Source organism: Mustela erminea, chromosome 12 (assembly GCF_009829155.1).
Source record: "Mustela erminea isolate mMusErm1 chromosome 12, mMusErm1.Pri, whole genome shotgun sequence".
NCBI classification, from domain to species: domain Eukaryota; kingdom Metazoa; phylum Chordata; class Mammalia; order Carnivora; family Mustelidae; genus Mustela; species Mustela erminea.
Window position 1 is genome coordinate 30,549,885 of NC_045625.1, and position 23,812 is coordinate 30,573,696.

A 23,812-nucleotide genomic window follows, 5' to 3' on the forward strand; every position below is an offset into this window, starting at 1 on the left:
TTAGGTTACAACCATAACTGGTCCCTAATTAAGATTAAAGGAAGGGCAGAAGTCTCGCTTCTGAAAGGGAAGGTTAAAAGTACTTCTATGTCATCCAGAGGTAGTGAAGATATCTCCCTAGGACTCTTTCCCAACTCTGAGGGCTGTGGCCTTAACTTCCAGCTCCTTCCAGCTCCTGCTCCCTCCTGAGCCTACCTCTGGCAAACCACTTGTTAAAACTGGTGGTTTTAACTGGTGGTTTAACCACCTCCCCTTCGGATCTCTGAATACTTTGAAGACAGAACCTCTCTTACTCATCCTTGTGGAGAACCCAGCACATGGCTTGGACACTGCGGGCCATGTCAGAAACGTGTGGAAATGAACTCGCTGCAGTGGGTCACATTCCTCCCAACCCTGTACAACTGTGTAGACAGGACAGTGTCCTAAGCGGAGAGCCAAGGCACAGGACAAGGGAATGGGAAAGGCTTCTCCCTGAGAATAGGGTCCCTCAGATGTGAACAACTGGAAAGAGGATGACCTCGTCTGCTTTCCATCTAGTCTTAGATCTGAAAGTGTCTTCTTTGAACACTGGACGCAGAGAAATTTGTTGGGACCTCTAGCCTCTTTTGTCTGGGATTCTATTCCAGAGGATAGTTTTGTATGTTCTCTAAGTCTTTAAAGTTCATGCTCTCATGATGCCGCTCATCTCTGCCCACTTCTAAATGCTCGTTTTTAATTTCAACTATTACAGGCTTTAGGGGCCTGATGATGATGATGAGGAAGGCAGCTACCATTTTCTGTAGAGCTAACCAGGCACAAGGCTAGTGCCCTGCAGCATCACCTCATTTAATCCTTACAACAACCTACCGAAGGGGAGGTATTATGACAGAAAACCAAACACATTAGCCAAAGTCATTCTGCTAATTGAAAGAACCAGAGCTCTAAACAAGGTCTTGCATGACTCCATTGTCCAAGCTCAACTGCTATGACACCCAGCCTCTCTCCAGTTTACTTGCTCAGCTGATCACTTATGCATCTCAAAAATGCTGCCTCCAAGTTGTATCCACTACAAAACACTCCATTATTAAGAATATGGGCACCTGGGATGCCTGGGTGGCTCAGGTGGTTAAGCAGCGGCCTTCAGCTCAGGTCATGATCCCAGCGTCCTGGGATCGAGTCCCACATCGGGCTCCTTGCTCGGCGGGGAGCCTGCTTCTCCCTCTGCCTCTGCCTGCCCTGCCATTCTGTCTGCCTGTGCTCACTCTCTCTCCCTCTCTCTCTCTGACAAATAAATAAAATCTTAAAAAAAAAAAAAAAAAGAATATGGGCACCTATTTCAAATTTTGATCTCCAAATCTGTTCTACAGAGCTATGAAGATGAAGACAAGTATGGTCATGTCTGGGGGCAGAGAGATGACTCTATTTTCAAACTGTCCTTTTTTAGTTTAAATGTGTGCTAACATAGAAATTTTAAAGAAAAAAAAAAATCCAGGCCTCTTAAGAAAACTCCAGCAGAAGGGACGCCTGGGTGGCTCAGTTGGTTAAGCAGCTGCCTTCAGCTCAGGTCATGATCCCAGGGTCCTGGGATCGAGCCCCGCATCGGGCTCCTTGCTCGGCAGGGAGCCTGCTTCTCCCTCTGCCTCTGCCTGCCTCTCTGTCTGCCTGTGCTCGCTCACTCTCTCTCCCTCTGTCTCTGACAAATAAATAAATAAAATCTTTAAAAAAAAAAAAGAAAGAAAGAAGAAAGAAAACTCCAGTAGACGATGGGGCTTAAAACTAGAAGAACCTGATGGAGTAGTTAATTAACTTTCAAACAAATATTAGCTCCAGTGAATGGAAGCTAGTGCTCAGATGGGGAGAATCTTCTCTTAATTGGAAAAAGACCGTCCTGGGAATGGCAACCTGCTGCAAACACATACCATGTAAACTCTCTCTCAGGTAAAACAAAGCCACCCGAAGTAGAAAACAACTCAATATTGTGCAAAATGGATAGGAAGGCCTAAGGGCTTTCCTGGGAGCAGAGAACACTCAAGGATGCACTCTTCCACTTGGGCAATTTGAGTAAGTTTAGTATCAGCAGGAAATAACCTACTATGGCAGTAACCAGAAGGCCAACCCCCAGCTCTTCTCCACAGAACAAAGGAACGAGGGCTGACTAGGAAAATAGATGAACAAGATGCAGTGAGTGTGTACTATAGAGTATGGTGTGTCAACTGAAAGAAACATTGCAGTGGGGATAGATCTTGCAAACATTCTAAATGAGGGCTCCTGGGTGCTCAGATCGTTAAGCAACTGCCTTCAAGTCAGGTCATGATCTTCAGGTCCTGGGATCGAGCCCCATATCAGGCTCCCAGCTCAGCAGAGAGTCTGCTTCTCCCTCTTCCTCTGCCTCTCCTCTATTTGTGCTCTCTCTGCCCCCCTCAAATAAATAAAAATAAAATCTTTTTTTTTTTTAAAGATTTTATTTATTTATTTGACAGAGAGAGATCACAAGTAGGCAGAGAGGAAGGCAGAGAGAGAGAGAGGAGGAAGCAGGCTCGCTGCTGAGCAGACAGCCCGATGCGGGGCTCGATCCCAGAACCCCGAGATCATGACTTGAGCCGAAGGCAGAGGCTTTAACCCACTGAGCCACCCAGGCGCCCAAAAATAAAATCTTAAAAAAAAAAAAAAAAAAAAAAAAAAGCCATTCTAAATGAGGGGTGCCTGGGTGCCTCAGTTGGTTAAGCACCCAACTCTTGATTTTGGTTCAGGTCATGATCTCAGGGTCATGGTATCACGTCCCATGATGGGCTCTGCAACTTAGTGGCGAGTCTGCTGGAGTTTCTCTCCCTCTCCCCCTGCCCCCAAATATATAAATCTTTTTTGAAAAAAATTCTAAATGAAAAATAAGGCAAAACAAAAAAACCAAAGAATGGTATCCATAGCACAATTTTCAATCTATGTAAATTTAAAATATATGCACTCAAAACACCAATGCCTGCTCTCAAGAACATGTGAGAGAATACACAAGCACACTGGACCGATTAGGAGGCAGAAGAAAAGAATGAATGTAGTTAATGGGATAAATAACAAAAACCAAAAAACCACATAAGTAACATAAAAAGGGGGCTTTTCACAGACCAATGATGTTAATGTGCCATGACTGGAAATATAACTCAGTCCCTGTACTAGAGTTCCCATCCCCAAAAGAAGAGGACTGGATTAAAAAGTGAGTAATAATAAAATTTACCATTAAACACTTACATTATTTAATTATAGCTTTGTATACCCATGTTTGCATTATTCGCTTATAGCTTTGTAATAGAGAAATATTAGCTATAATATAATAGCATATGAAATTGAATAGTAGTTCTCTTAAAATAGCTGAGTACTCTTGAAAGCTCAGTTTTCTTTACTTTTTTTTTTTTTTGGAAAGCTTAGTTGTCTTTTTTTTTTTTTTTTAAAGATTTTATTTATTCATTTGACACAGAGAGATCACAAGTAGGCAGAGAGGCAGGCAGAGAGAGAGAGAGGAGGAAGCAGGCTCCCCGCGGAGCAGAGAACCCGATGCGGGACTCGATCCCAGGACCCTGAGATCATGACCTGAGCCGAAGGCAGCGGCTTAACCCACTGAGCCACCCAGGCGCCCTGGAAAGCTTAGTTGTCTTAAATGTATTTGACATTTTGACATTTGGTCATCTTACCCTCCTTTTCACCCCTAGCACATTTTGTTGGCTCCCTTAATTTATTCTGCAAACATGTTCCCCCAAGATAATGGGAGATACATGTCATAGCCAAATGATCACATATTATGAATCTATAGGGTACAAATTGTTTCAATATATTTAAGGGGAAAATGCTGGGTTTTTTGCAAATGCTTTCTTTAGTGTTAAATTTTAAGACAACTGTGTTCATATACAGATGTACATCTCAAAAAAGTCATGGATAAAGCTAAGAATATCCAGGGAATGGTGATCAAGATGACACAGCTGAAACCATCTCACACAAGAAATAGTTGGAGGGAGGCCTCTAGTGGAATACTGCCAGGCTCCATCCTGTTTGACAAATTTCAACAAGTCTCTAATCACCTAATTCTGCAACAGGCACTCTGTAAGGTGTAAGAACAGTACTGTCCAATACAAATATAATACCAGCTACTTATGTAAGTTAAAATTTTCTCCTAGCCACCTTAAAAAAGTAAAAGGAGGTGAAACTAATTTTAATAATTTTTTTTATCCAATGTATTTAAAATACTCTCATTTCAACATGTAATCAAAATAAAAATTATTAGGGGCACCTGGGTGGCTCACTGGGTTAAGCCCACATCGGGCTCTCTGCTCTGCTTCCCCCTACCCCCTGCCTGCCTCTCTGCCTACTTGTGATCTCTTTCTGTCAAGTAAATAAATAAAATCTTTGAAAAAAAATAAAAATAAAAAAATAAAAATTATTAGTAAGATACTTTCCATTCTCTTCTTGGTATTATGTCTTCATGACACAGTATATATACTCGGACCATATCTCAATTCAGTCTACCCATATTTTCAAGTGCTTACTAGTCTCTTGTGGCTTGTGACTACTGTATTAGATAGCACAGGGTTAGGGATACTAACACAGACACACAGATACACACACACACACAGACACACACACACACACACACACACACACACACACAGAGTCCATGAGTCAAACAAAATCCACACCACAAAAATGAAAGCCATATTCTAGTGAAAATTTTCAGCTTTTTCCCCACCAAGAGCCAGAAGGGATAACTGACAATTACAGCTTTCTTCCTCTTTCTCGAAAGTAAGTTGAAATACAAAATGAGGTAAACTCAGGCTGTTTTAATGTATAAAGAGAGTTCCAGCACCTTAACTACTAGTGTTAACAGATTACTTTGGATACACTTCCTAATTGACAAAGCACCATGGTACTCCACCACCCTCCAGATGTGACCTAGAAGCAGGAAGAGTTAGCATAGGCTGTACTTTGACCATCACCAGCAAAAAGAGAAGTTTCCCATGTCATATAGGTACAAATACTCAATTTAAAATCAATCTCTTGGGGCGCCTGGGTGGCTCAGTGGGTTAAAGCCTCTGCCTTCGGCTCAGGTCATGATCCCAGGGTCCTGGGATCGAGCCCCGCATCGGGCTCTCTGCTCAGCAGGGAGCCTGCTTCCTCCTCTCTCTCTGCCTGCCTCTCTGCCTACTTGTGATCTCTGTCTGTCAAATAAATAAAATCTTTAAAAATAAATAAATAAATAAATAAATAAAATAAAAAAATAAAATCAATCTCTTGGGGCACCTGGGTGGCTCAATTGGTTAAGCGACTGCCTTTGGGTCAGGTCATGATCCTGGAGTCCCGGGATCGAGTCCCAAATCGGGCTCCCTGCTCAGCAGGAAGTCTGCTTCTCCTGCTGTCCTTTCTCATCTCCTGCTCCCTCTCTCTCTCTCTCTCTCACATAAATAAATAAAATCTTTAAAAAAAAAAAAATCAATCTCTTTTGCAAGTATGAATCTTTAGAAATGTCACTGCAGAAGGACACTGAGAATCCATATTTATTCTTGCTAGAAATTTATAAATTGTTTTTATGAGTAAATGAATTACATCATTTCCTCTGAAAAGAAAGAAAAAAGTTTTTGGAATGAACTCACTCGATCCTACTCTAGAATTCAAAAATGGGGAAATTAAGACTGTCCCCTTTAGAATAACCCTATGAAATCAATATACACTAATTCAGGGCAAAGATTTACAATGTTCACTGAAAGCTGTCTATTCCAGCATCTTTCCTGGCAACATCTCCCAGGGAACTAAATAATTCGAAAAATAGCCCTGCTGATTCACCTGCCCCCCTCCCTCAGCATTACTCCCTTCGCTGTCTGCAGTGAATGGACAGTGGATGGACCACTGACAGATGTACAGCGTCAATTAGCAAGAGGGTCCCATCCACAACAGAAGTTAACGAGAAAGGGTAAGTGAGAGAGTCACCAGTGTCCCTATCAACACTGTCTACCGGGAGGTACCCTGGATTGGGAACTGAATAATCAAAATTCACAAAGGGCTTCTCCACTGGAAAACAATACCTGAGGTTCATGGCACTATGGTCATCCAAGTGCAGTGGCTCCCTGCACTTAATCTGGTCAAATGATCAGCAAACAAATTTTTTATTACAATTTTGCATCCCTGGATGATCTGCCTATCATGGGAAAAAAATGTGCTAACTGAAAACATGTATTTGGTTCATGTGGTTATTATTATCATCTTTTTCACTCTACACAGATAACATTCTTGGTTTTAGATAGTTTCTTGTGACTTATAATTAACCATTCCCACAGAGCTCAGTCTAGCCTGGGGATACTAATTTCTCATCTTGCAAGCCAAAGTCCATAGTTTTCCTAGGCAAGGGCTTGCTGGGTCCTTGGAGCAACCCTCCGGCGTCCCCAGGAATATTCCTCTGCTTTAAGGTGTGTCTTCTGCAAACTGCAATGAATCATTATATAAACTGGTCATTCCTATCTTTTTTTTTCAGATTTTATTTATTTATTTAACAGAGATCACAAGTAGACAGAGAGGCAGAGGCAGAGAGAGAGGGGGAAGCAGGCTCCCAGCTGAGCAGAGAGCCGGATGTGGGGCTTGATCCCAGGATCCTGGGATCATGACCCGAGCTGAAGGCAGAGGCTTTATCCCACTGAGCCACCCAGGCACCCCTGGCCATTCCTATCTTAAAGAAGACAAGAATTACTGGTAATTTATCTATATGCATTCCCACCGTATCCTTTTCTAGAGACCTTTCAACAGCCCCTTTCCTCTAACCTCTCCAAGCTATGACAATCATATGACACATAGCATCCTTGCTTCCATGAGAGTCTTTTCCTTCCCTAAAAATTCTGCAAATTTTTTTTTCAATGAAAGTATATTAAAACTAAAATGAATATTTCCCAGAATTTCTCAAGTTTTTTGGAGTGCCACAAACCAAACTGTGGATCACAATATTATAATGGGTAGGAATGCTGGTTTTTAATCTGGATGAATGCTAACAGATGTTTGCTATATTTGTCTTAGTACTTAATTCTCAAGTTAGAAATAGTTCACTATTTTAATGCAGCCTCCGAGTAACTTAGTGCAGTACTCTGCGCATAATAGGTCCTAAAAAAACACTTTTTGTAAAAAATAAATCTGAGTGACGGGGCGCCTGGGTGGCTCAGCCGGTTAAGCATCCGACTCTTGTCAGGTCATGATCTCAGGGTTGCAGGATCCAGCCCCACATTGGGCTTTCTGCTCAGCACAGAGTCTGCTTCCCCTCTCTCTCTACCTCTCCTCCTGTTTGTGCTCACTCGCTTTCTCTTTCTCTCTCCCCGTCTCTGTCAAATAAATATATAAAATCTTAAAAAAAAAAATAAGATTCATCAAATGAATATAAATTCTCAAAGAAATCCTCTTTGATAGAGATGACACAGGTTGAAATAAGCAACTGAGGAACTTAGTAACCATATTAATACAGCCCCTTATCTTTCCTTATTCTTCATAATAAAGACGAGAGAGCCCTTGAGAACAAGGGTATAAACAAGTCCTTTGGCTGTTCTGTACTTCTTAGGACTTAGCTGTTCTACAGAACCTGGGGATGGTGAACTGGGAGGAATCAGGTTTGACCTGAGAGCTGCTCTTTGATAAACACCCTCGGAAAGCAGAGGCTGTAAAGCGAAGCCGTGCAGCAGGTGCCCGGCGAGAACGCGCGCTGGCCCGGGGAACCCATACCTTGGGCCGCGCCGTCGGGGTGGTATTCGGGCTCCTCCTCGGGGGGGCTCTGCAGGAAGTACAGCTGCTCGGGCAGCATGCTGGCGATCTTCTCCTTCCCCAGGACGTGGGTGCTCAGGAGAGGGCTGACGCTCCGTTTCACCTTCTCTCTCCTCTCATGGGCCATAATCTTTTTGGTCCGAGCCTTGATGTTCTCCCAGCACTTCTTCAGCTGCTTGAAATCCCGCAGCGACACGCTGGGCTGAGAGTTGTACTCGTGGGCGAGCGCCTGCCAGGTGCGCTGCTTGAGCGCAATAGTTCGCGCGTCGCTTTTCTTGCATTCCAGCACATACTTGTACTTTTCTACCAAAGCAAGCAGGATGCTCTTTTCCAACTCCGAGAAGTATTTGGCAGGTTTTATGATTTCGTTGTTTTGCATTTTCCAACCTATTTCTCCTGGCTGTCAGCTATCCTGTAAAAGGAAGTTTGAAACAATCGTTACGAACTCCCGCAAGGAAAACGGCCGCCTATCCCCTTAGCTTAATCCCAATTTGACTCCCTGGCCTGAAACGTAGGACTTTTTCTCCTGTGAATGTAGAATTAGGATGGTCTCGAGAAAAATGTTTAGGGGCGCCTGGGTGGCTCAGTGGGTTAAGCCTCTGCCTTTGGCTCAGGTCATGATCTCAGGGTCCTGGGATCAAGCCCCACATCGGGATCTCTGCTCAGCTGGGAGCCTGCCTCCCCCCTCTCTCTGCCTGCCTCTCTGTCTACTTGTGATCTCTGTCGAATAAATAAATAAAATCTTAAAAAAAAAAAGAAAAAGAAAAAGAAAAACGTTTAGATAGTCACTATAAGTGGGGTTTTACTTCAAAGATGTTTCACATAGGTCCTTAATTGTAGGGCCTGGCCACTCTGTGAATATCTTGCACATAACTGCAAAAAAAGAAAAGTTGTTGAACATCTACGTGGAACTCTTAATTTGTTCATTTATTTCTACTCAATGTCAGGAAACTGACCATTCGCCACATTCACAGTGTTATAGGCCGCTTTTCAACTAAACAGCTTTCTTGAAGTTTTGTCACAGCTGAAGACAAGAAAGGCCACAGTGTAACCAAATGGGATGGATAACACAAACTGAGATTTCAGAATCATTAAGAGATCACCCCAAAAGACCTGACACTTCCATTACTATGTGACCTTAGACAGGGCGGAACTTGTTTCTTCATCTTTAAAATGAGGGCTTGGAGTATGTGATCCCTAAGGTCTGAGGGCCACTTTTAAGTGTACAGTCCTATGTAAATAATTCATATAATTTCAGAGGTAAAAGAGCCAAATAGTCCCCTTTTCAATTGAGGGATCTAAGAGCCAGTAAGTGGACTTCCCAAGATCACAAAGATGGCGCGTTGGGAAGTCAAGAATCTAGACTATTCTTTTTTTTTTTTTTTTTTTTTTTAAGATTTTACGTATTTTTTTTTTTTAAAGATTTTATTTATTTATTTGACAGACAGAGATCACAAGTAGGCAGAGAGGCAGGCAGAGAGAGAGAGAGAAAGGGAAGCAGGCTTCCTGCAGAGCAGGGAGCACGATGCAGGGCTCGATCCCAGGACCCTGAGATCATGACCCGAGCCGAAGGCAGCAGCCCAAACCACTGAGCCACCCAGGCGCCCCAAGAATCTAGACTATTCTAATAATCTGGTATTTTTTTTTAACACACCAAATATTCATCTTTATTATGGATATTCCTTTGAAGTCTTTGTTCACATATAATAACAATTATCAATTGTATAATATTTATAATTTTTGAAATACTACATTTCTCCATTATTTTTTAAGAGTAAGTCTACATACCTTTTTACATATTTAGTTTAAAAATAAATATGTAAGGGTGCCTGGGTGGCTCAGTTGGCCAAGCGTCCAGCTCTTGATTTCTGCTCATGTCGTGATCTCAGAATCATGAGATCAAGCCCCATGTCAGACTTCCTGCTCAGTGGGGAGTCTGCTTGGAATTCTCTCTCCCTCTCCCTCTACCTACCCTCTCTCTAAAATAGATGAATCTTTAATAAAAAAAAAAAAGAAAAAATTTATTTAATATACATAAATTTAACTTGATAGCCATATACATAATGAAATTATTACTATAGTCAAGCTAATAAACATATCTCCTCAGAGTTACCTTTTTTCTTTTTCTTTTTTAAGTAATCTCTAGTATTATTTTTTAAGTAATCTCTACATCTAACGAGGGGGCTTGAACTTACAACCCCAAAATCGAAAATCACATGCTCTACTGATGAGCAGCGAGGCACCCCAACACAGTTACCATCTTTGTATGTGTGCTAAGAGCACCTGGAACCTACTCTCTCAGCGTATTTCCTGTATTCACTACAGTATGATTCTCTATAGTACCCTTGTCTATTATTTTCCCATTTCCCCCACTGCTATCCTCACTCACTGGTGACCGTGTTTTACAATCGGCTGCTAACAGTTCAAATAGTCTAATATTCTTAGTATCATTTCACAACTATCTCTTGGGCCCTTATCTTGGGTGTCTCCAAACTACTCAACAACCATGACTTCCCTAGGTCATCTTACCATCCTCCCCAGTACTGAGCGAGTATCTTTCACACAAAAGGTGCTTAGTAAATGTCCTACTCTTCTGAACCTATGTGCTTTTTGTGACCCCACGTTTCCCACATCTCTTTTTTTTTTTTTTTTAAGATTTTATTTATTTATTTGACAGAGAGAGATCACAAGTAGGCAGAGAGGCAGGCAGAGAGAGAGGAGGAAGCAGGCTCCCTGCTGAGCAGAGAGCCCGATGCGGGACTCGATCCCAGGACCCTGAGATCATGACCTGAGCCAAAGGCAGCGGCTTAACCCACTGAGCCACCCAGGTGCCCGCCACATCTCTTAATCACAGTTAATCACAGTTAATCTCTCAAATACATTATGGCAAGAATGCTGCTAAGCAACACTGAATACCACAATAAAATAAGGGTTGCATGTTTCCCTTTGTGGAAAGGGCCAACATACCTCAGTCCATATATCTTCCAAGCCTCTGATTTTTTGGAATAACAGGCAAGCATCAAGATTCTGATGATGTGGTCCATTTAAAACTGATCAGCTCATATCAAAAGAATTAGGAACCAACTTGAAAGGAATGAAACATGTGAACATCAACAAGGGTGACAGCTTCACAAACACTCATTAAAATAATCTCTCCATCTTTGTGTATGTTTGAAAAGTTCCACAATAAAAAGTTGGGAGAAAAGGTGGTGACTTTTAAATAAACGGTATACTAATTTAAAATTTTACATTATAAGCCAACTATTCACACCGTACGCCCGGAGAGGGGTTATTATAGTTATGAAGAGATGAAATCTGTTAGACCTGAGGCTGGAGAGGCCAGGCCGTATCAGAGAGCCTTAAGATTGAGGCCAAGGAGCATGGGCTTTCCATGAAGGCAACAGAACCTGACCAGAGTGTCTCACTGTGTACCACCCCATCCCAAAGTTAAGTTTAGACTGAAGTATTCATGTAAGTAGTGTCTCCACATACCAGGTGCCCTCCCCCACATTCACTGTACGGATATCAGTATCAGAGATTAAGAGATTTAGATACATGTTAAGGCTTGTTGACCCTCAGGTCCTGGACGAAGCTAAACAAGGAGACATTTATCTTTGGGGATATTTCTCTGTACCCCTATAGTCCTAGGTCTGTATTTCAATCAGCTTGGTCTAATATCCCTAAATAACTAATTCCAGGCGCCTTCCCACCCAAAGGCCCAACATTTTTGGCCTTCATCAATATCCCTATTCCCTATAAATCAACATTCCCTAAACAGAAATTAACACATATCTGCTACAATATAGCTCTTTTTTTTTTAAAGATTTTATTTATTTATTTGACAGAAATTACAAGTACACTGAGAGGCAGGCAGAGAGAGAGAGAAGGAAGCAGGCTCCCTGCTGAGCAGAGAGCCCGATGCGGGACTCGATCCCAGGACCCTGAGATCATGACCTGAGCCGAAGGCAGAGGCTTAACCCACTGAGCCACCAAGGCGCCCCTACAATATAGCTCTTCTGTACTATCTCTTAACTACCAAGATATCTATGCCCAACTGAATGTTCTTAAATTACACAGATCCTAGAGCAAATTCCGATCCCCCCATCCCAGCTCCTCTGCACCAGATGTCAATATGACTACCTTTCCTTATACTTTCACTCTTTTTAAGAATCATTGCTTTGAAGACTGAAAAATCTGATTCACAAATTAAAAAGGAATTGTTCCCTGTGTTTCTCTATTATGGGTAAACGCTATCTTATGTATGTATGTATGTATTTTTTTTTTTTTAAAGATTTTATTTATTTGTTTGACAGACAGAGATCACAAGCAGGCAGAGAGGCAGGCAGAGAGAGAGAGGAAGAAGCAGGCTCCCTGCCAAGCAGAGAGCCCGATGCGGGACTCGATCCCAGGACCCCGAGATCATGACCTGAGCCGAAGGCAGCGGCTTAACCCACTGAGCCACCCAGGCTCCCCTATTTTTTTTTTCTTTCTAAACGAATCTTTTTTCCTAACTACTTCTTCAAGAAAAATTCCTAGAAAAGGAATCGTTGCCACAAAAGATGAATCGTTGCCACTTCAGACTTCTGTTACATCACGATCTGTCCTCCAGAAACAGTGTACCAATTCACATTCCTACTAATAGCACATGAGCACTTCTGTTTCACTACTTCATTTACTGGTGACGATAACATTTTTTTATTCTATGCCAACTGTGGAGGTGAAAAATGTCACTTCACTGTTTAATGAAATACAGATTCCTGCTCTTAGGCAAATAAGTCACACTCTGAACAAAGTCCCTGTGATACTTGGTGGAGCTGAAATTACATGGAATTAATTTCAAGCAATGAAATGATTCTACTTCACAATGTATGCAGTACCACCAGCTGCCACCAGGTGGTGGTGACTTCGTGGGGAGTATATTGACCTTGTGACCAGTTGAGTCTCTAATTGCGGTAACAATAGCAGATAAACTTTATTGAGTCCTTACTGTGGATCAGACACTATACTAAGTGCTTAATGTGCACTATATCATTTAATTCTCCCCAAAATAGTCCGAAACCCCATTTGTTACATCATAGTATTTTCTATTTAAAAAAAAAAAAGCAAAAATAGGGCACCTTGGTGGCCCTGTCGTTAAGCATTTGCCTTCCACTCAGGTCATGATCTCAGGGTCCTGGGATGGACCCCACATCGAGCTCCCTGCTTGGCAGGAAGCCTGCCTCTCCCTATCCCACTCTTCCTGCTTGTGTTCCCTCTCTTGCTGCATCTCTGTCAAATGAATAAATAAAATCTTTAAAAAAATTTTTTTTAAGTTAAAAAAAAAAAAAACTTTATTAAAGTACCGGAAGAAATTACACCACTGCTCTCAAAAGCAAATACTCAGAATTACCAACACCTGGGGACCATTAATAGCCTATTAACTAAACTGTTATTTAATCACTAGCTAAGTAAATCCAGAGTCACCAATTTACTCTGCTTAATTTTGTACAACAGCAGGCCTCACTGGGCCATGTGGTTGCATTCTGCAGGGCTGTAAAGGAATTCTGGTGTGACACAGCGTTCCCTAAAGTTCCCCTACGGATTCCCAAGCAGCCTCATGAAGTAAGCAGTTCATTCCCACTACCCTATTCCATTTCCCAGATCAGAAAAGTGAGTCTCAGTAGCCTGCCTGTGGCCACACAACATGTTAAGTGGCAGGAACAAGATTCAAACCCAGATCCCGTGCCCTCACTGCTCTCCACCCACTTAGTTCTCTTTCAGACCTGGTGGCGCTCACATCCCTGCTCAAATTACATGTCAATCAGCAATCTAACTGTCAGCAGGGAAAGTTCCTAGGAGGAGCTGTTCCTGCTTCGATCCATCTCCTTTTGGCGGCTCTTGGCTCTTCCCCTCAACTCACCCCATCACCTTGGCCTCCATGTCTCAAACCTAACCTAGGGCCCACAGCCACCCTGCCCCGAAGTGAACCACTGTCGGTCTCACCAGAGCTCTGAAAGAATTTCTGCTGTCGATCTGATATGAACGTTACGTTTGAAAAGTAACTGTTGAGGGGCACCTGGGTGGCTCAGTGGGTTAAGCCTCTGCCTTCAGGTCAGGTCATGATCCCGGGGTCCTGGGATGAAGCCTCACATCCGGCTCTCTGCTCAGCAGGGAGCCTGCTCCCCCCCCCCCCCGCCTCCCTCTCTGCCTACTTGTGATCTCTTTCTCTCTGTCCAAAAACCAAAAATCTTTAAACAAACACTTCTCAAAGTAAGAGATCTCTCCAGGTGGAGCCTGTTAATAGAAACTTCGAGGCTGGAAAGCACATTCTAGCTTAAAACTACTCAGCAATGTCCATAACTGGTTACTGATGACAACAAGCCTTTCCTGCTGCCTCAGCTTTCATTAGAGAAAACGAGCCTTCCTTGCCCCTCAACTCTTCTCAATACAGATCATCTTTTCTGTCCACTGTTGTGCTGAACAACAGTGCTTGGTTGGTTGTAGCCCAACCAGCAGCCTAGTGACCCGCACAATACTGGGCCTTCATTAAACATCTAACGAATGAATACACATTGATATAGGCATCAAACTGCCTATCATACGCAGAATGAGTTATCATACATAGTAACAGTCTGTACATCAAAATCTGCATTAAAGTAAAAATGGTTGGGAAAAAAATAGCAAAATCCAAATGCAATGAAAATGCCCCTCGGGCCAGCCAAAGACTCATAGCCAGGACTAAATAAGAGCAGGAATCCAATACCAAAAAAGAACAGCAGAAACGGCACAATTCCCCAAACACAAACACTGACTAAACCACAAGAAGACTGTAATAAGTACATTTGAAATGACTCTAAAACAAAAACCCATCTGTTATGGACTGAATGTATGTACACCCCCGAAATTCATATGTTGAAGTCCTAATCCCGGGATGACTGTACTTAGACACTGGGCCTTTAAGGAAGTACTTAAGGTTAAATAAGGTGATGAATTCCCAATTCAAGGGGATTTAGTGTCCTTGTAAGAGACATCAGAGAACATTCCCTTTCCCGTCATCTCTCCCTCCTTCCTTCCTACCCCTGTCTCCCCTCTCCCTATCTTCCCAAGGGCTCACAAAGAGGTCACGTGAGCGCACAGAGGGCCACTAGCAGCCTACAAGCCTAGAGAAGCAGCTTCACTCAGAATGAAACTTACCTCACCGGCAGCTCGATCTTGGACTTCCCACCTCCAGAAGTATGAGGAATGCACTTCTGTTGTTTAAGCCACCTAGTCTGTGGTATTTTATTACGGCAGTCCAAGCTGACTAATACACCATCTAATGACATTTTAAGTCCACCAAGGGTCAATCTAAGTCCTAAAATTTGAGCAAAGACTAGAGCAACTTGGCCAGATTTTACTTTCATTGCCTTTCATGGAAAAGGGAGTTCCCTGAAGTCAGTACTCAGAGAACAGGTACCAAGACTGAAGATGGGTAGTGCTGAGACCTGGGACAGGTGTCAGGATCTTTTAAACCTTAATGAATTCCTTTAAAAAAAAAAAAAGATTTATTTATTTATTTATTTGACAGAGAAAGAGAGAGAGAGAGAGAGCACAAGTAGGCAGAGAGGCAGGCAGAGAGAGGAAGGAAAGCAGGCTCACCGCTGAGCAGGGAGCCCGAGGTGGGACTCGATCCCAGGACCCTGAGATCATGACCAGATCCGAAGGCAGCGGCTTAACCCACTGAGCCACCCAGGCGCCCCTCCTTTTTTTTTTTAAATACTTTATTTATTTGACAGAGAGAGACAACACAAACAGGGGGGTAGGAGAGGGAGAAGCAGACTTCCCGCCAAGCAGGTAGTCCAATGCGGGGCTGGATCCCAGGACCATGACCTGAGTGGAAGGCAGACGCTTCAAGACTGAGCCACCCAGGCACCCCAAACCTTAATGAATTCCTGCTCATGAAGTGAAGTGAAATAAACCAAGAAATGCAGAAAACCCGGACTCAAATCCTGACTTCAGCACTCATCCGAGCTGTGTGACTTTGGCTAAGTCATTAATCTCCATTGCTTCATCTGTAAAATAAGGCTACAGTCTTCTACTCTGCCTCACTCCATCCGCACAACTATTCTGCAATGGGAGTAAAGGAGAAGCACAGACTAAAGCTTCAGTAACTTTTAGTTCTTTCTACCCCTTCCCCCATATTAAACTGCCTCCAGGGGAGCCTGGGGGCTCAGTCAGTTAAGCGGCTGGCTCTTGATTTCAGCTCAGGTCATGATCTTGGCGTCCTGGGACTGGCCCCAGTCGGGCTCTGCGCTCAGTGTGGAGTTTGCTTGTCCCTCTCCCTCTGCCTTTCCCTCCGCTTGTGCTCTCCCTCTCCCCCTCACTCTCTCAAATAAATAAATAAAAATCTTTAACAAAAAAAAAAAAAAAAAACTTCCAAAAATACACTAGTGGTCTATATACAAGATACACTCAGATACTTACTGGTTCTTTTACTGCATAGACACACGATTCAACAAATGTGTCATGGACTCCTGCCAAAGGCTCTCTACTGTCCTAGACTACGTAGGAGACGCAAAAACAAGCCGAACCCTGCAGCCTGGAAAGCAAGCTGGCCTGCAGAAACTGCTAACTACAAAAGCACGCTCAAACAGACATCGCAAAAGAGGACAAAGCACCTTGGGCCGTCAGAGGAGGGAAGAGCTTAATTTGCATTCTTCTTGAACAAGAGGACATTTGAGATAGACCTTTAAGAATGTACAGGATGTGAACACAGAGTTGAAGGAGATTGTTCAGATAAATAATTGAGAAAGGCCTCAATGCTGAGTGGTGACAATGTTAATGGACAGGAGAAGGTGCACACCAGAGACTATTTCAAACCAAGGAATTACCAGGACATGCATGTGTCCACACTAGGAAGGGGCATCAAGAGGAAGCAGAGGATCCAGAAGCACCCGCTCTTCGCAGGCATCAGAGAGAGCGGTGTTCCTTGGTATAGAGAAGGCCACAGTCATTAAGACCTCACACCGTATAGCATCTTATAGGGCAGGCTAGTGACAAGGCAGGTGATAAGCACCGTGACAGAGATGTGCCCAGGGACACTAGGGCAGGATCCCCCTAGGATTGGGGGATCCAGATTAAGAACCTTAATTCCTATTAGAATAGACTGGATTAGAATTAGCACTGGAGCAAAGAGACCACGACTTGGGAAAGGCTGAGAGAAAGAACGCATAGCGGTGTGTGAGTGAGCTGAAGGAAATGTGGCGAGACGTTATGGGTGACCATTTTGCTCTCAAGAGGTGAAAGGCCATTTCTTATCCTGACCTGTTGACTGTCCCCTGACTCAGCATCCCTAAAACAACTTTTTCTCAAAGGGACATTGATCCTAACATGTTAAAATGAAAAGTCCACGGGCTTCTGGGTGGTTCAGTCAGTTAAGCGTCTGCCTTCTGCTCAGGTCACGATCCCAGGGTCCTAGGATCCATTGGGCTCCCTGCTTAGCGAGGAGTCGGCTTCTCTCTCTGCTCCTCCCCCTCCCTCTGCTCATGCTTACTTACTCTAAGTAAAATCTTTAAAAGAAAAAAAAAACTTAAAAGTCCAATCTTCCTACAGATGAGAAAACTGGGGCTCGGAGCCAAAGTGGGAGCTTCCTGGGTTTCCAGTAACAGAGGAGGACTTAAAAGCAAAGCTTCCTCATTTGCTTTCAACATCTCCTCTTCGGAAGCTTCTCACGGTCAGGAGGCCCTTTTGAGAGGTACCCTCAAGCCTTCCCCACTATCCCATCTAGGAACTCGAAGGGCACTGCACTGACATTAAATGTACGACATTGGGCAGTCCCTTTTCCTCCCTGTCGGTTCTCATCTCTAAATTATAAAGCTAAAGTGGGTGTTCTCTAAAGTCCCATCCAGTGCTGGCTGTCCATGATACCTCTGCGGCTATGACGGCTTTCCTGTGACCTAATTTCCACAGTTCTCTGCCAAATACGCACAGATGGTATCTTCTCATTATTTATGAAGCTGGTGGCACTACTGGCCAGCGGGATAGAACACTGCCACAGAATGACGTGATCTCAGCACGTTAGACCGCGGAAGGCCCACACACAGGTTTAATCTAGAGGCGGAGTAGTTCCAAGTGAAATGTTGAAAGCATTCGGATCTCATCATTACTGTAGCCCCAGCATACTGAAGAGGGCCTGGCACACAGAAGGCACTTGATATATATTTGTGGAAAATATGTTGAAACTAACCTGCCTGCCATTTGCATTTTTTACTAATTATATCTAGTTTTTCTACTATCTAAAACTTCTCCTTTGACAGAGGATTTGTAACAGAAATTTCTTCTGGCTTCTTCTTGTAAATGCTATTGTACTATATGCTAAAAGATTTTTAAAGATTTTATTTATTTGGTAGAGAGAAATGAGAGAGAGAGTGAGCAGGAGGGAGAGGGAGAGAGACCCTGAAGCGGACTGTGCTGAGCGCAGAGACCAATGCAGGGCTCGATCCCAAGACCTGGAGACTGTGTCCTGAGGGGAAACCACGAGTCGGAGGCTTAACCAACTGAGCCTCCCAGGCACCCCTGTATGCCAAATTTTTAAGAGCTGCACTATCACAATGATGACTTCATGATTTCATTTTATGCAAAGGTAGGAATAATCAGACATTCCTGTGCCTATGCCCACCTTCCCATATACCTACTCTGGAAAGTTCAGACCTGACCACCCAGGATGGCCCCACTCCCCTGTGCCCTCTCCACTGTCCTTCCTTCCTTCAGAGGGCTCTGCGGTCTTAAACCTTATGATGAACTTGCTTCCTCTAATGCTCTCCCTCCTCTTCCCCTTTACCGCCCACCCCAGGCGGCCTCGTAACTTGGAAGTGTTTATTTTTACCATCTGTGTCTCAGTGTGACTGTGAGCAGAACCAGCCTTGTGTCGAAGGCACGAGCTCCCCCCTCCTGTCCTTCTACCCTCACATTTTCCTCTCTAGACCAGATGAAGGTTCTTAAAAGTCCCCATCCCACCCTGCCCTCCCGCTTTGGCTCCATCCTAAACCATCTCCCAATCTCAACCCCAGGCTTCCTGATATTTCCTTGGAATCTTTTTTTTTTTTTTTTTTACAGAGAGAGAGAGATCATAAGTAGGCAGAGAGGCAGGCAGAGAGAGTGGGGGAAGCAGGCTCCCCGCTGAGCAGAGAGCCCGATGTGGGGCTCGATCCCAGGACCCTGGGATCATGACCTGAGCCGAAGGCAGAGGCTTTAACCCACTGAGCCACCCAGGCGCCCCTCCTTGGATCATTTTTAAAGTAACCTCTACAGAAAGCGCTTTTCAACTCCAGCAACACTCCTCGCTTAGCAGTACTCTCTCCTCCCCTCCCGCGGCTTCAAAACAACCAGGGGGCGCTCACACCGACTCTGCCCCAGGGGTCCCAAGTATTTACTCCTTCTGCAGCACTCAGAATTACTCTGTACCACAATCTATCCACGTTCTCAAGGCCTGCCACTGTTGAGGGTGAATTCCTGAGACGTGGAACTACGTTTTATTTCTATTTTTAGCACACGGTAGATTTTCAGTGTAAGAATGTAAGGGTGTCAGGGAGATCCTCTTTCCCCAGCCCCATTCTCTCTCCTCAGCACCAGACACAACCCAACTTGTCCACCAGCCACCTCTGTCTAGCTGTCCATGCGGGCACCTCAGAAATCGCCAATTCTTTTCTTTTTTTTTTTTTTTTTAAGATTTATTTATTCATTTGAGATGGAATTGGCGGGGGAGACACAGAGGGGGGAATCTCAAGCAGATTCCTTGCTGAGTGTGGAGTGTAACCTAGAGCTCAATCCCACAACTTTGAGATCATAACCTGAGCCGGAACCAAGAGTTGGCTGCTTAACAGACTGAGCCACCCAGGCGCCCTGAAATCTCCAATTCTTCATGGCCAAAAGCAAACAAACTGTTCCCCGACTCTCAAAACTCCTGATTTCTGAGGATTTCAGCCACCTTAATGCAGCCCAAAGCAGAAAATTCGGCATGCTCTTCCATCACAGGTAACCAATCATTAAGACCTCCTATATGTTTTACCTCAGTATTTATTACCTCCTGTCTCATCCTTATTGCCTCCTATTTCTGAGGTCAGGCCCTGGTCTCCCAAAAGGACCTCTCAACTTCCAGCCCCTCTTCCACACAACTACCAGAGGGCTCCTCCTAAAACACAGCAATCATGCCCCAGTCCAACAGATAAACCCCTTCCATCTCCTGCATTCCTCAGTGATCAAGTCCAAACTCCGCACATAGCATCCGAGGCCTTTCCACATCTGTGCCCTGCCACCCCATGCCAGCCCCCTCCTTCCATGTATTTTTCAACCCAGCAGAACAAACTCACCTGTATGCCCTTGAACCTGCTCTGTTCTCATGACTCTGTACATGGGGTTTCCTCTGGCTGGAATCTTTTTTAAGATTTTATTTATTTATTTGACAGAGAGAGAGATCACAAGTAGGCAGAGAGGGAGGCAGAGAGAGAGAGGGGAAGCGGGCTCCCCGATGAGCAGAGAGCCCGATACGGGGCTCGATCCCAGGACCCTGAGATCATGACCTGAGCAGAAGGCAGAGGCTTAACTCACTGAGCCACCCAGGTGCCCCTGGCTGGAATCTTTTACTCCAAGGTCCACCAAGGGCTCATTTTCTGTGTTTCTTTTCTTTTCTTTTCTTTTAACAGTTCTATTTTTACATAAGCTCTATACCCAACATGGGGCTCAAACCCACAACTCTAAGATCAAGAGTCATATGCACCCCACCAAGGACTCATTTTCATCCCTCTAGGTCCAACTCTTGTGACCTTTTTGTGATGGTTCTTCAACTGATGCCTGGGGTGTTACATTTATTTACAATAGCTTCCTTCTAAAATGAGTTTCAGGTGGCTTATAAAGTATGCACACACTGCAGGCAGACTTTTTTTTTTAAGAGAAAGATATCAGGGCAAATCAAGGCAAAAGTTAGAAAAAAAAGAAGTTAGGAGGTGGTATAGCACTCAAAATCTCTATCATAGGGGAACCCAGGTGGCTCAGTCGTTAAGCGTCTGCCTTCAGCTCAGGCCATTATCCCAGAGTCCTGGGATCGAACCCCACATTGGGCTCCCTGCTCAGCGGGAAGCCTGCTTCTCCCTCTCCCACTCCCACTGCTTGTGTTCCCTCTCTCACTGTGTCTCTCTCTGTCAAATACATAAATCTTAAAAAAAAAAATCTCTATCATAAAATCTCTTACCCTTCTTGTTAGAGGTAATCTGGCCCCGAGTTTTCTATCCAGAATGAATTAGTTAGTCCTCTGTGAGCTCACTGCCAGTTGTATCTGACTATACTGGAGCACTTCCCATATTTTTTGTAATGGGCTCTTTGTGTCCATCTTCCTCACCGGACTGGGAAATTCATAAGGGAATACATAATTTCTGACTCATCTCTGTATCCCCCAGCAAGAAGCATATGACTCAGCAGACAACTGGTGCTGGGCAGACATTCCTTGAATGAATGTCACCATGGACAGAGAAGAAGGTACTAGTGTTGGCTGAGCTCCCTACCTAAGGCATTTGAAAGACATGGTTTTTCTCCTCATAAAAAATTACATGGCTGATAAATGGCAGAGCCAGGATTTGAACCCCAAACTGTCTCTCTTTCCAAAGCAGCTGCACTTTCCACCATGTACACTACTCCCTACCTTCACCATCACTAGGCACCCAAACACCTACTCCGTCAAGGCCTGGTTTTAAAAGAACCCTTCTCCAGAAGCCTTTCCTACTTAGGAGAAAAGTCAGCCTGAATCCAGCCCAGATCTACCTTCCACAAGAAGTAAGAAATGGCCACAAATGGGGAGAGGGAAGAGTGCCTTCTCGTAGGTGAGAACCAAACAGGCTGCATTGGTATTCTGCTGATGGTGTTGTGAAGTCCTCAGCTCCAACTTTCCAGTCTCTTTCCTAGCGGTACAGTCCCTAGGCCCTCCTGCCTCTCTCTGCCTTCTTCAGGGTCCGAAGCCTTCCACTCTCCCCAATCCAAACTGAATCCCAAAATAATTTCCTAATGCCCTCAGCTCCTCTACCCAAATGAACTGTGTTCAAAATATACTCCTTCATTACATCAGGCAGGCCTTTGTATCTTAAGTGTCTTATCAACTGTTAGGGTCCTTGAGTATCCCAATCTCCTCAAACACATGAAAAGAATTTCAGGAATCACAAGAAGGGACAATGACATTTTGGGAAGAATCTGGTTCTCAACCCATTTGAATATTTTTGGGGTGGCCTGGGAGTAAGAAAAGACAACCTGTGATCTCACCCCAGCATCCCTTCCCCCTCCCCCCCGCAGGATGCCTGGTCTCTTAGGGCAGGAGGGAATTCTGGTCCAGAATGCTTCTGGACTGGTGAACCCTGGTCTCTTCCTCAACATCTTCCAGAGCTTCAGAATTCTTCCCTCTCTGCCCCTTCACAGTCTTCCCCTTTTCCCTGGGTCATCCCAAACTCCCCTAACAGTCCTCCATCATAACTCAGGAACTATGGTTTTGAATTTATATTCAACAATTTCCTTGGTCACAGAACCTCCCATCTGACATGCTGAAATCCACACCCCTGGCCATGCTATTTTTCTACCTCATTTTAAATGTGTGACAAATAGATCCCTGCGTCCGATAACCCCTCTCCTGTACTGCAGAAAACATTTGTAATCTTAAATGCTACCACATCTAAGAAACAACCAATCTCCTGAATCGGAGCAGGGAAGCTAAATAAATCCTTCACTGTTTCGTACTCATAAATAAAGATTATCCGGACAATTTACAGTAGGTACCTCATAGCGCCGGTGTGATGATTTAGATAACTCACGCCAACTGTTTAGTACCTGCGGCCTGGTATAAAGTGCTCAAAATTTAGCTATGATCATTTATGTACATTATCTCTCACAATAGTACCAGGGGGTAGTACTACAGAATGCACTTCCCCGAAACACCCCCTCCACCGTGCCCCTATTTACAGTAACAGCAGCCCCAGGCTCGGAGTAAAGAAGCTTTCCCAAGGTCAGGCGGGCACCGATGTGGTGCTCGGCCCTCGGGCTCTGACTGAGGGACCCCTCCCATGACACCCCCGGACGGGGTAGTGGGGGTCGTAAAGGAGACAAGTATGGAAGAGCGCCGAGCACAGTGCCTGGCACAGCGGGGACCCGGAGCTGGGAAGACCCGGGCACTGCGGTCGCCTGGACTCTTCCCCAGCGGCTCCCCCCGGCCCGGGGGCCGGGGAAAGAGGGCAGCGTCCCCCAAACCCCGGGCGCGCCGCCTAATCTCCCCGAGGTCCGCGCCCTGGGGCTTTGTACGCCGCAGGCCGGCCCCACTCACCGAGTCCCATCGCGGCGCGCAGAGGCGGCCTCCTGGTCTGCGGGGCAGGGGTCGCGGCGGCTCGGCCCGGAAGCCCGCCATGCGGGCCCGCGGCCCCCCCCCCTACACCGGGCCCGCGCCCCCACCCCCGCCCCGCTGCGGCCCGGGGAGCCTCCTACCTGCAGCGGCGGCGCGGCGGCCGCGGCGACCGGAGGAGGGGCCGGCGAGGCGCGAGCGCGGACGGCCTCGGCTCCTCTCGCAGGCGGGGCGGCCGGGAGGGCCGGGAGGGCCGCGGGCTCCGGAGCGCCGGGCGGCGGCGGCGGCGCGCCCCCGGCCGGCCAGGCCCCGCCGCGCGCGCCGCGGCCACAAAGCCCGAGAGCCGCCGCCCCCTCGTGGGCCGACCGCCGGCTGCGGGTCCGTCGGCGCGGAGCAGGGCGGGAGCGCGGCTCCGCGCAGTCCCCACCTCCCCGAGCTGCGGCCGCCGGGCTCCCCCGAGGCGCGGGGCGGGGCGCGGGATGGCCCCCGCCTCCCCGACGCTCCCTCGGTGCTCGCAGCCGGGTGCTGATTGAGTTCCCTCTTCACACCTCTGCAGAGGAGCTCCTGGAGAGCGCGAGAAACTGTTTCATCTCCGGGAACAACAAAAGAATGCCTTTGCCACAAGGGATTTGGCGGCCATGGACACGAGTTAGCTCGGTCAAGTCCTCCGTCTGAAAAGGGCCCCCTATTCTTTGGGGATTCCCCGCTACTTGGAACAGCCAACCCTCGTGTGCT

The 23,812-nt window shown here is 45.5% G+C and overlaps 1 protein-coding gene across 4 annotated transcripts in view; it reads right to left on the minus strand.

Annotated features, from left to right (window-relative positions):
- Window positions 1-23,366, minus strand: part of MSANTD3 (Myb/SANT DNA binding domain containing 3) — a 30,248-nt gene extending 6,882 nt beyond the window's left edge. The window contains exons 1-3 of one of the 4 annotated variants that reach the window (XM_032306969.1): window positions 23,221-23,366; window positions 10,720-10,836; window positions 7,714-8,164 (exon numbers count right to left, since the gene is read on the minus strand). In XM_032306969.1, coding sequence (XP_032162860.1) covers window positions 7,714-8,131 — 418 coding nt within the window. In that variant the 5' untranslated portion in view covers window positions 8,132-8,164; window positions 10,720-10,836; window positions 23,221-23,366. Of the gene's footprint in view, window positions 1-7,713; window positions 8,165-10,719; window positions 10,837-23,062; window positions 23,196-23,220 lie in introns of those variants that run through there. The other 3 variants (XM_032306970.1, XM_032306971.1, XM_032306972.1) reach the window with 3 other exon arrangements.
- Between the last annotated feature and the right edge of the window lie 446 nt (window positions 23,367-23,812).